Below are 12868 nucleotides of genomic sequence, written 5' to 3' on the forward strand. Positions count from 1 at the left end.
GGGGTTTTTTTTAATTCTTTTTTTTTAATGTTTATTTTTGAGAGAGAGAGAGAGGCATGGGGGAGGGGCAGAGAGAGAGAGAGGGAGAGAGAGGATCCGAAGCAGCCTCCGTGCTGACAGCAGAGAGCCCAATGTGGGGCCAAAGTCAGATGTAAGAAGTCGGTTTTTAAAAAAGAAGGTTGGGGCGCCTGGGTGGCTCGGTCGGTTGGGCGTCCGACTTCAGCTCAGGTCATGATCTCATGGTCCGTGAGTTCGAGCCCCGCGTCGGGCTCTGTGCTGACAGCCCGGAGCCTGTTTCAGATTCTGTGTCTCCCTCTCTCTCTGACGCTCCCCCATTCATGCTCTGTCTCTCTCTGTCTCAAAAATAAATAAGCGTTAAAAAAAATTAAAAAAGAAGATTTATGGCAGGGCTCTGGGTGGCTCAGTCGGTTGAGCGTCTGACTTCGGCTCGTGTCTTGATCTCACGGCTCGTGAGTGAGTTCGAGCCCCACATCGGGCTCACTGCCATCAACACAGAGCCCGCTTCGGATCTTCTGTACCCGCCCCCCTCTCTGCCCCTTCCCTGCTTGTGCTCTCTCTCTCTCTCTCTCAAAAATTAATAAATCTTTAAAAAAAAAATGTATGGCCCAGATCCATTCACACAAAGCTCAAACACAGGGGAGACTGTATTGCTTAGACATGCACACAGAGGTAATAAAACTAACAGAAAGCAAGGAGAGCTTACCAGAAAAGTCAGGGTGGTGGTTACCCCTGGGGAAAGAGAGCAGTTTTGAATGAAAAGAGGCCTGCAGAGGGCTTCTGTGGTGCCCCTCAGGCTCCGCCGGACCAGTTAGCTTCCATTTGGGCGTCTGTCACTGAGTTCTCAGTTTCTTAATCCTCCTGTGCCTCAGTTTTCACACCTGTAAACAGAGTGTATCATTGCATCCGGCTCCGATGTTACTGTGAAGGTTAAAGGCAGTGATCCTTGTAAAGTCTGAGTCTCTGTTACATGCCTGTTTTTGTTCTGTTTTCCATGTGTTGTCGCTCCATGAAATGATCAAAATTGCATTTTAAAACCTCCTGTTTAAGACCTCAAGGCGTGTTAGTCTTGCTCAGACTGGTTCTGCCTCCTCCGCCCAAAAGAGGTGGAGGGGAATAAATATTTATTGACCGTTCCAAAGTCCCAGGCATCGGGTCAAGGGCTTCGCATCTGCTTTACACACTCCCTTAATCTTCCACCCTAGCCCGTGGGCCGCTACGTTTAATAGAGACGGGCACTCAGAGAGGTTAAGAAAGGAGCCTAAGGTAACACAGCTTAGGTGAGGTCACATTTTGAAAACAGGTCCATCTAACTCCAAAGCCTAGCTATCTAAGCTATAAGGCACATCCTATTACAGAAACTGCCTTGGTTCCTGTTGGGATCTCTGTTCTCGGGACTCTTCTAGACACAACCCAAACCCAAGCTCAACTGTGTGTGTGGCCAAGGTCCTGGGATCGATGGGGGCGAGAGCAGATGCAGGGGTGCCGCTGGGGCTCTGGGACCTGGGACAGTCCCCGGCTTTGTGATGAGCGGGCTAAAGACACCTACCATTGACCGGTTCCAACCTGCACCAAGGGACCAAGGCTATCCCAGTTCTTTCATAGTTACATCACCGGGACACAGCAGCTGTCATTCAAATCCAGGTAATCTCTTTTCAACGCGCTGTGACATTTAAGGGAACAGATGGAACAACTTGTCAAATGCTTGTCCGAGGCTGTTCACCTGGGCTCACAAATCCTTCCCCTCGGCCAACAGATTTTTCATAAAGGAGTGCTAATCTCTCTGGCTTACTGCCCTCTGCATCCCTATGACCTTAGATGCTGGGGCCATTGGCTAGGCTCAGAACCTGCTTGTGGGCTCCCTCCTACTACCATCTCTATTCTTCCTTTACAATTCTATCCCAGGCAGAAAGAATAGAACTTCTTGTTGATTACCCCTGGTCTCCCCCAAGTGCCCCCAAGTTCCATGAGAGCCGGTGGAAGGGACTATCTCTTCTGCTGTATCCACAGTGCCCCGCTCTCGGCCTGGCCCAAAGCAGATGCTCAATCAATCTTTGTCGAAGGATGAATGAATGAACGAACGAACCAACGGACGAACAAGTGAGTGAAAGAGAAAAGTAGCATCAGATAAATGTGATCATTGTTCTCAAAGCCTTTCAAGAGCTCTCCTATGGAAGAGGGAAGATTTTTTTTTTTTAATTTTTTTTTCAACGTTTTTTATTTATTTTTGGGACAGAGAGAGAGACAGAGCATGAATGGGGGAGGGGCAGAGAGAGAGAGGGAGACACAGAATCGGAAACAGGCTCCAGGCTCCGAGCCATCAGCCCAGAGCCTGACGCGGGGCTCGAACTCACCGACCGCGAGATCGTGACCTGGCTGAAGTCGGACGCTTAACCGACTGCGCCACCCAGGCGCCCCAAGATTTTTTTAATTAACTTTTTGTTTTGAAGTAATTTCAGCATTACGGAATAGTTGCCAGACTACTACGTAGAATCCTCCCACGCCGTCTATCCAGATTCCACCAGTTTTGAATATTTTGGGACTCTCTCACTACTTACACACTAATGTTCTTTTTTTCGGAACCACTTGCAGAACTGTTGCATATATCATTCCACTCTTCTTCTTCGCACTTCAGTGGGTAATTTCCAAGGACAAGGACATTCTCAGAGATAGCCCACAGCACAGTGATCAAATTCAGGAATTTTAACAGTGATACACTATTGCACTGTAGCGTCCTGTTCCATTGTTGCCAATTGTGTGGGAAACTTTCTCTGTTCCCTTCCATTCCCCCGGGGCAGAAGGATTAACAAGTAGATAGATCCACAAGGAGTATGATTTTTGACTCTAGAATGGAAAGATTGATCTAAAAAGTGAGAATTGGCTATCAGTGAATGAAATGACATACCCCCAATAATAGAGAACCCCCTGCTGCTGGGGGTATTTAGGCAGAGACTAGATTACCTGTCAGGAAGGAGGGAAGACGAGATCCCCTAGGAAGAGGAGCTGCAGAATAGCTCCGTGTGTCCCTCCGCAAACCAGGTAACTTACATGAAACATACTTGGCTTTTTTTTTTTTTTTTTTTTTTTTTTTTCACTTACCACTTCAGGGTTGGCTTTTTGAGTGGCTGGAGTAGCTGGTTTTTTTCCATGGCAGGGTGTCAAAGCAACCTCAGTGTTCCATCCACCTGAAAGTTCTATGAACAGGTCAGCCCTGAAATAATAACACTAACGTGTATTTTGTGCTTACTCTGAGTCAGGCACTGGTTTAGAGTGCTTTGCAAGTGTGAACTCCATTATGTCTCCAAAAAACCCAAGGATGTAGCTGCTATCATTATCCCTATTTTACTGATGAGGAATCTGAAGTTCGAGTAGGTTTTGACATCTTACTCTGGTTCAGATCTAATGTTCTGATCTGAATATTTAAGACATTATGTTCCAGTTCAAGTGAGTGTACGTGGAGATTTTTAAAATTGGCTCAATTCTTAGAACCTAGTACTTTAAGACTTCAAGAATATTAGTATTTCTTTATCTACTTGTATGTATTCCTTTCCAAAAAGGGGAGGCTAATTTGGAATTTGGTGGGGGGGGGGTCTCTATTTCTGTTTCCCAACTTTCTGATTGTTGTTTTTTTAAAGTTTATTTGTTTGTTTTGAGAGAGAGAGAGCAAGAAAGAAAGAGAGAGAGAGAGCACAAGCAGGGGAGGGGCAGAGTGAGACGAGAAAGAGAATCCCAAGCAGGCTCTGAGTTATCAGCACAGAGCCTGATGCGGGGCTCAAACCCACAAATCGTGAGATCATGACCTGAGCCGAAATCAGGAGTTGGACACTTAACCACTGAGCCACCCAGGCACCCCTGACTATTGCTATTGTAATTTTTATTTTTATTTTAGACACATACTTGTCACTTTAATTGACATGCCAACTCCAGATTCCAGACTGTCCCAGGGACTGTCTGTATAAAGCTGTTGAATCTCCCTACTGCGCTAGCATTCCAGAAGACACAGGAGCCAGAATGATGGCTCCTTCTTTCCTAAGCCTTGTGGAGTTCATATTTTTCAGAATATTTACCTCCTGGCTAATTCCCACTAATCCTTCAAATTTCAGCTTAAATATCGCATCCTTGGAAAAGCTTTTGCTACCTACCCTTCAAGACTTGGTCAGATTCCCCTGCTACCCGCTCCCACCGCATCATCAACCTTTCCCTCAGAGCAGTGATCACATTTCATACGACTGTTTTCTGTTTTTACAGTTAGACTGTCATACAATCGTTTTGACGGGCCGCATCTGTGTTTCTCCCTAACGTAGCCTCAGTGTTTAGCACACCGTGGCCACTCGATAAATGTTTCTCGAAGGAATGAATGAAAAGACGAAGACCCGGTTCCACTCCAGAAAAGGAGGTTGGCAAAAGAAAACATCAATGAGTAAGCGGTGCCCCTGGAGGCAAAAAGGAAGCTGTTCTAGTATCCAGAGTCAAAGCCAACCAGTGACTCAGTCAAAACAAGGGATTTGGTGGGCCCAGCAGGGAGTTGTGGTCCAAGCCAGAACCTTGGTCGGTAGCTATAGGACAGCAGCAGCAGCAGGAAAGATCTCAATTCAGCGCTAGGATGCCATAGCTGACCGGAAGTAGTCTGCTGTCAAGGGTTTAAACCCTTCTGGAAAGACAAGGTACTAGAAAACACGTGCCCCTATAGTTTTCTTCATCAGGGGCAGAGAAATAGAGGCAGGCTAAAAAGACTTCAAGGAAGACCTACAAAAGGGTTTTGAGAGGAGGGGTTTCACTGGCGCCAAAATAATGTCCCCTGTCACTAAGTGGCATTCACAAAGCTGCCATTACCATTTCCACACGCAGCCCCCAGATGGCGGCACCGTATCACTCTTAAGCTGCAAGTTGCCGGTGAGCGCTCTCTCTACCCTGACGTCTTGCTTGCCATCCCACGACTGCCCCGTGGCAAGCTCGGATTTGGAGTTTCTTCACCCTGTGCCAAGAGGCTTACAATGTGTCTTCTTCTGGGGGTGACGCCATTGGTCTTTCCCAAGTGGCCGGCTCCCACGGCCCTGACTCTTGAAGCTTGCCTCTCGTTGCCACCCCGGGCGCCCTCCAACCCTGTTGGAAATCATGACCCAATGGTTCCCTCCAACAATCCATAGTCAGCATGTCCAAGATGGAATCCATATTTCTCATCCACCCCATCCCGCACCCCCCACTCAAGCCTTTGCTTCTCTACAGCACCTTGAACATCTCCCGTCCGTTCACAAAGTCCTGGTGAGTCCACCGCTAAAATAGTTCAGACCTGAGCTCTCCTCGCCAATGTTTCTGGCACAGGAGATCCTCACCACCTCTCAGCTAAGCTCCTAACTCATCTGCTTATCTCCACCATCTTCCTCCCACGATCCATGCTGCCGCCGCCATCTGTGACTTTACGCAAACTCCTCCCAGGACAAGGATGCTCCCCTTTCTTGATCTGTTCACGTTCTCCCGACACTTCAAGCTTCAGATCTACTAACCCCTTCCTCAAAAGCTTTTTCTGGGTCTCCTCCCAGCCCCAACATCCCTGCCTACGGCACTTTATTTGGACCTCCTTTTATAGCTCTAATTTTTCACACTCTGCCTTGAAGATCATTCATTACTTATATACACGACCATCTCCCTCCATCCCTTAGCCCAGGAGGGCAGCTATGGGGCACAAATCCTTCAGGTTACCCCCCGACCAGTACCCAATGAGAGATCTACCCACTAATGGATCTTCTGGAATGAAGGAATAAACACGTGGAATAGCGCAGACCCTCGCAGCAGGAATGCGGCTCCCAGACTCCACAGTTCAATCCAGTCAGCTTTGTTTCACTCCAATGTACCTACTATATCCTGCTGGTGACGGTCACGTGGTGTAGACCAAAATTTCCCAATGCTATTCAGGACAGCAACTTACCAAAGACTGCATGACTAAGCGTACACTCAGCAGGTTGAAGGAGCACGTACTTAACCACACATAATTTTCCTTCCCCTGCCCCTCAGACTCAGAAGCTTATTTTTCCACCCTGCTTTCCAATTCCCAGTACATTTACAAATACCAGAAACGGGTCGCACCATTTTGGCCCAAGTTAATCCATGCTGAAGGGCCCTTTCAATAAGACACTTCCAACGTGCTTACACTGGCCCTGATTCTGAGGGGGGGGGGGGGGTGGGGAATGGCACAACACGGACAGGCTTTCTATTGCCATTTGCATAAACATTCTCTACACGTATTAAAAGTTGGCGTTTGGTTGTGTGGGGGTGGGGCGGGGGGTGTGTGTGTGTGTGTGTGTGTGTAGGGTTTTTCTTTCCCCCAGGGAAACCTGGGTGTTGGTTGCGTAAGAACTTCTGAATTTCCAGGCCAACCTTGAGTTTTCACTTCTTTCATAGATGACTTACTGTCCCTTGTAAAAACTTTCCAGAGTTCCGTGGAACACAGTTACACTAGTGTTTAAGTCACAGCAGCCTGAAAGGGGGGAAAAACTACTGTGTGAGGACACGGCCATATTCACGACTAGGCGCCAAAGCAGAGAGGGTTCGAGGGCCAAACAATCATTAGCTCCCGAATCCCTGCCCCCTGTACATAACAAAGCATCGGCATTCAAAAATTGACCATGAGCCTTGCCGGATCCCGATTCGAACACGTTATAGAAACAACAAGAACAACAACTACAACAACAACAACTCGAGACGGTTGGGGAAGTGTAAACACCGACCGGATATCTGATAGTATTAGGCAATTATTGTTAATTTTTTAAGGTATGATGATGGCGTTGTGGTTTATTGATTGATTTTCACTACGTACTGTTTTCTTATCTTACCTTTTTGGAAATGATCTAGATAGTCAAGAATTTAACTTTTTTTTTTGTGTGTGTGAATTTATTTATTTTTTTTTTTCCAACGTTTATTTATTTTTGGGACAGAGAGAGACAGAGCATGAACGGGGGAGGGACAGAGAGAGAGGGAGACACAGAATCGGAAACAGGCTCCAGGCTCTGAGCCATCAGCCCAGAGCCTGACGCGGGGCTCAAACTCACGTACCGCGAGATCGTGACCTGGCTGAAGTCGGACGCTTAACCGACTGCGCCACCCAGGCGCCCCAACTTTTTTTTTTTTAAAGTAGGCTTCGCACCCAGCATGGGGGCCAACCCGGGGCTTGAACTCATGACCCTGAGATCAAGACCTGAGCTGAGATCAAGTTGTCAGGTGCTGAACCGACTGAGCCACCCAGGTGCTCCTCAATGAATTTAACTTTACTCGTCATTTCACTTCGCAAAACTTTAAAGATTTTGGAAGCTATTTAGAAGTTTGCCTATAAACCTTTTAATCTTATTTACACGTGTTTAACTTACTTCTTCCTAACAATTACATGTAGACTATCCACAAAACTTCATGAGGCAGTGGACAAAGTCGATCATCATTTTAAGGTTTTTTTTTTTTTTCCTGACAAATTTGCAACAGAGATAACAGGAACTTAAGTGATTTTCAGTAAACAGGGGCAGGATAAAAGTTCTATATTTAATCCTGATAACTCTAAATTTTTTTTTATGCTTATTTTTGAGAGAGACAGAGACAAAGTGTGAGCAGGGGAGGGGCAGAGAGAAAGGGAGACAGAATCCAGAACAGGCTCCAGGCTCTGAGCTGTCGGCACAGAGCCTGATGCGGGGCTCGAACCCACGAACCCACGAGATCACGATCTGAGCCGAAGTCGGATGCTTAACCGACTGAGCCACCCAGGTGCCCCGTAATCCTGATAACTCTAAACACATGTCCATTTTAATTAAACCAACAACCTTAAATAAGCTTTGATAATGTGTATTTTCCATGTTGTAGTGTTTTTGTTTTTTTTGAGATTTTATTTTTCTGTAATCTCTACATTTCACATGGGGCTTGAACTCACAACCTGAGGTCATGTTGGCCTTTCTTGATCACAAGAGCACGGATGAAATGGTCAAATGTCTTATAAGGAGGCAGAGGTCAGAAGGAAGAGGAAATGAGGCAGGGCGAGTCTGAAAAGAGAGGAAGTTAGGAAAGGCCTGGAACATGGACTCTTGCCAGACTGGACAAGCCACTGCCCGCCAGTGAGAGAGCCCTGCAGCTGGTAGCTGCTGGAGACAGAAGCCTACAAGAAAGTAGTAGGGGGGCCTGAGCGGCTCAGTCGGTTAAGCATCCGACTTCGGCTCAGGTCGTGATCTCCCAGTTTGTAAGTTTGAGCCCCTCAGGCTCTTGGAATTCTCTTGGAATTCTCTCTCTTTCCCTCTCTCTCTCTGCCCCTCCTCTGCTCTCTCTCTCTTACTCTCTCAAAATAAATAAATAAATAAACAAACGTTAAAAAAAAAAGTAGTAGACTTGGAAGGGGAAAGGTATCTTGTCTACGCATGCAGGTGGGGGCTCGTGTGGGACGCAGCCGCAACATCAAAGCTGTAAAGCAAAAAAGCGAACTCACGTCTTGGGTAGGGCTATCCTGGTCTCCCTTCTAGTGCTTTTGGAGATGTCGTGGACATAAGACATTCGGTGTTCATTCTTAGTCCAGTTCTCGAGTCAAACAATAACTCATAGGATCACCCTCCGGTTTGCTCTGCAATTTTCAAATCTATTAAATCTTAGGTCAGCTGCTAGTTTTCTACATCTGCTTCCATTCTTTTCTAAAAACAACCCCAAGGGGCGCCTGGGGGGCTCAGTCGGTTAAGCGTCCGACTTCAAGCGTCCGACTTCAGCTCAGGTCACGATCTTCCGGTCCGTGGGTTGGAGCCCCGCGCTGGGCTCTGTGCGGACAGCTCGGAGCCCGGAGCCTGCATTGGATTCTGGGTCTCCCTCTCTCCCTGTGCCCGCCCCACCCCCCCAACACTCACACACACACACACTCTCTCTCTCTCAAAAATAAATAAACATGAGAAAAATTTTAAAAGTAAACAACCCCAAATTGCCATTGTATTGATTGTTAATATTAGACCTGAAGGGCCCCTGTGGATCGCTTACTCCTTTTCTCACAGGTGACAAACGGAGACAAAGAAAAGAAAGGTGACTGGTCTAGCATCGCACAGCACAGGCTGGCATGAGATCCGACTGGTTGGTGCCCATGTCGTATAGGTTTTTTTTTTTAAGTTTATTTTTTGAGAAAGAGAGAGAGAGAGAGAGAGAGAGAGCAGGGGAGGGGCAGAGAGGGAGAGAGGGAGAGAATCCCAAGCAGACTTCACGCTGTCAGCCCAGAGCCCATTGTGGGGCTCGAACTCCCAAACCGTGAGATCATGACCTGAGCCGAAATCAAGAGTCAGACGCTTAACCGACTGAGCTACCCGGGCGCCCCTATGCCATACAGTTTGAATGTCACTCCTGGTTGAAAGAAAACGATCAACTAAATAGAGTGAACCTAGATTGCTCCTGGCTCATGTACCTTCTTCCTCTATAATTCTAGGTCTAGTCTCCACGGGGCCTCTGTGTACAGACTACGCAGCTCTCGGGTGTAAAGCTCACAGTTAAGCCAGGCCTCCCCTCGGGGCTGAGGTTTGTCAATTGCCCGTAAGCCTCCCCAGCGCCCCCACCTCACCTTAATCCTCATACATTGTTTACACGGCACTCGCATCGGGAGAAAATGGTTTGTTTGGGCTCCAAGCCAACCCATTTTACTGCCAAGGAGCAGCTATCCAGCATTATTTTTCCAGTTTTCATCTACCCCAGGGGAAGGAAGGAAAGGAGGGAGGGGAAGGAAGGAAGGGAGGGAGGGAGGAATAAAAGAAGGGAGGGTAGGATGGATGGATAGGCAGATGATCGATGGATGATAGATATTAGGTAGATAGATAGGGAGGAACCACGTTTGATTTTAAGTGTTTTTAGAAGCACAAAAAGAGTTCAGATTCTAAGTCTAACATTCTAAGATTCAAATGTAGAACTCTTTTTCTAAAAGCAGGGCGATTGGAAAACGTCACGCAGCTACCACAATTCTGTACAATGAGGGTAAATAGTGTAATATGATGTTGTAAACGCCAGACGCTTTGCGGCCGCCAGAATGATCATTTTCACACAAGAGGTGGGGGAAGGAGGGGCGCCTGGCCGACTCAGTCGGCGGAGCGTGCAACTCTTGATCCCACGGTTGTGAGTTCAAGCCCCGCGTGGGGTGTAGAGATTACTTAAAAATAAATCTCTCAAAAAAAAAAAAAAAAAAAAAGGAGAAGGAAATGGTGCCAGAACAGCCACATGTGCTTTATAAAAAGCCACCGTTGGGGCGCCTGGGTGGCTCAGTCGGTTAAGCGTCCGACTTCGGCTCAGGTCACGATCTCGCGGTCCGTGAGTTCGAGCCCCGCGTCAGGCTCTGGGCTGATGGCTCAGAGCCTGGAGCCTGTTTCCGATTCTGTGTCTCCCTCTCTCTCTGTCCCTCCCCCGTTCATGCTCTGTCTCTCTCTGTCCCAAAAATAAACGTTGAAAAAAAAAAAAAATTAAAAAAAAAAAAGCCACCATTTATTAAAGTTCGCTTTCTATGATTTATTTCATCCACACCTCACAATACCGTTTGAGGTAGGTTCTCTTAACACCCTTTTACAGATCAGAGCTGAGGCTCAGGTAGCCCGAGTTAAGGAAACTTCCCCCAAAGTGGAACCAAACGATGATTGAGTGGAACGTGAGAGAAAGACATGAAACTTAAAGAATTCATCCAGGACATCCACTATCCCGCTCACAGCAGTTCTAGGAATCAAGAAAATAGAAAGGGAGATTATTACGTGAGAAATCACACAAGGTGACGTGTCCAACATGAAGGACAAGTTGTGAGACTCAAAGGGCTCGCCAAAGCCCAGCTCAGGGAATGGCAGGATATGTGGAAGAAGGCTTAGCACTGTTACATTTTAAAGCGATAGAGACCGAAAGAAAACGCTTAAAGCTTGCGGAGAAAGACGAGGTACGCACAGAAAATTGGAAATCGATCGGGGAATCAGACCTTTCAAAAGCAGCACTGGAAAGAAGCAAGAGAACAGAGTGGAATGTGGTTTTCAACGTTCTGAAAGGAAATGGCTTCTATTATGTTTTAATGTTTATTTTTGAGAGGGGGGTGCAGAGAGAGAGAGAGAGAGAGAGAGGGAGACACCGAATCCGAAGCAGGCTCCAGGCTCCGAGCTGTCGGCACAGAGCCCGACGCGGGGCTCGAACGCACGGACCGCGAGATCGTGACCTGAGCCGAAGTCGGCCGCTTAACCGACTGAGCCACCCAGGCGCCCCTGAAAGGAAATTGTTTCTAATTAGAAATTTGTCACCTAGGGCAAATTTTAATCATATGCGAAGATGTATTCAGACACGGAAGGGTTTTATGAAAATTACCTCCCGTGCAACCTTTCTGAGGAAGTTAGCGCAGGGTGTAGTCCAGCGAAACCCGGGCGTAACGCAAGAAAGAGGGCAAAATGAAATGTAGGAAACAGAGTTTAGCAAAGAAGAGAAGCAAAGGAGGACGGCTGGGTGGCAGGCCGGGAGGGCAGACATTCCAGAATGGATCAGGAGGGCAGCAAACTCCATGAGGACTGCCTCCATGAAGAAAGAAATGGAACTCATCAGTTACTTATTTTTCTTAAGTTTATTTATTTTGAGAGAGAGAGCATGAGGGAGGCCTAGAGGGAGAGGGCAGGAGAGAGAGAGAGAGAGAGAGAGAGAGAGAGAGAGAGAATCCCAAGCAGGCTGCTCACTATCCGTGCAGGGTCCAAGGCGGGGCTCGAACCCACGAACTGTGAGATTGTGACCTGAGCCGAAATCAACAGTCTGACACTTGACTGAGCCCCCAAGGCGCCCCTCATCGATTACTTATTATATGTGACCATGCTCAATGGAGTTTTGTGGTTCTATCAGCAAGTCTGGTTGGGGCCGATCTCATGACAGGTGCATAGAAAAACAGATCAAGCCAAAAAAGAGACAATTGGGGAAAAAGAAAAGAAAGAAAATACAATTTAATGGTACTCCACATGGATCAAGTGTGCACCATTATACACTATGATGCAAATATTGATTATTTGAACCAAAATTGTTTATATGTATGGGAGAGAAGTGTGAGTACGTATGGGGGGGGGGGGTGGGACACAGAAGAAAGCTAGTTCCTCATGTTCCGTCGCAGAGATTCCGAAATCGGTAATTTCTAAACCTAAATAAAAACAAGAAATATCCCGAAGTATTAGGGCGTTATTCAGAAGAGTTATATACCCAAAGAACCCACCAAAACTTGTAGAAGCAGCTGAAGACAACACAAACGTATGATCTCATACTTCTGTGGGTCAGAAGTCCAACACTGTTGGACTGAATTTTCTGCTCCGGGTCTCGTAAGGCTGAAGTCATGTAGTTGGCCAGCCTGGGCTCCTATCTGGAGGCGCTGGGGGAGATTCTGCTTCCAGGTTCCTTCGCCTTGCTGGCAGGATCTAGTTCCTTCTAACACTTCCGAAGGGCCTCTACTGTCCTCCAGCCAGCAGCGGCACTTTGAGTGAGTTCTTTCTGTGCTTTGAATCTGTCCTCCTTTTCTGCTTCCAGCCAGAGAAATTTCTCTGCGTTTAAGGGCTCAAGTGATTAGGTTGGGCCCACCCAGATTATACAGGATAATCTTCCCATTCGAGCATCTATAATCCTATTTTTTTAATGTTTATTTTTGAGAGAGAGAGAGAGCAGGAGAGGGGCAGAGAGAGAGGGAGACATAGAATCCAATGCAGGCTCCAGGCTCTGAGCTGTCAGCGCGGAGCCCGACGCGGGGCTCGAACCCAAGAACTGTGAGGTCATGACCTGAGTTGAAGTCAGACCCTCAGCCGCCTGAGCCACCGGGGCACCCGAAAATCTATAATCTTGATCACATTTGTAAAGTCCCTTTCGCCACGTAACAGAA

General features: G+C 47.2%; 1 protein-coding gene across 1 annotated transcript in view; it reads right to left on the minus strand.

Moving 5' to 3' along the window:
• Positions 1 to 878: 878 nt before the first annotated feature.
• Positions 879 to 12868, minus strand: part of IL13RA1 (interleukin 13 receptor subunit alpha 1) — a 76119-nt gene continuing 64129 nt past the window's right edge. The window contains exon 11 of the mRNA XM_053892120.1: positions 879 to 899. Within this exon, the coding sequence (XP_053748095.1) occupies positions 894 to 899 (6 nt within the window). The 3' untranslated portion in view covers positions 879 to 893. The remainder of the gene's footprint in view (positions 900 to 12868) is intronic.

This window comes from Panthera pardus, unplaced genomic scaffold (assembly GCF_024362965.1).
Source record: "Panthera pardus isolate Hobbes unplaced genomic scaffold, ASM2436296v1 HiC_scaffold_27, whole genome shotgun sequence".
Classification (NCBI taxonomy): Eukaryota; Metazoa; Chordata; class Mammalia; order Carnivora; family Felidae; genus Panthera; species Panthera pardus.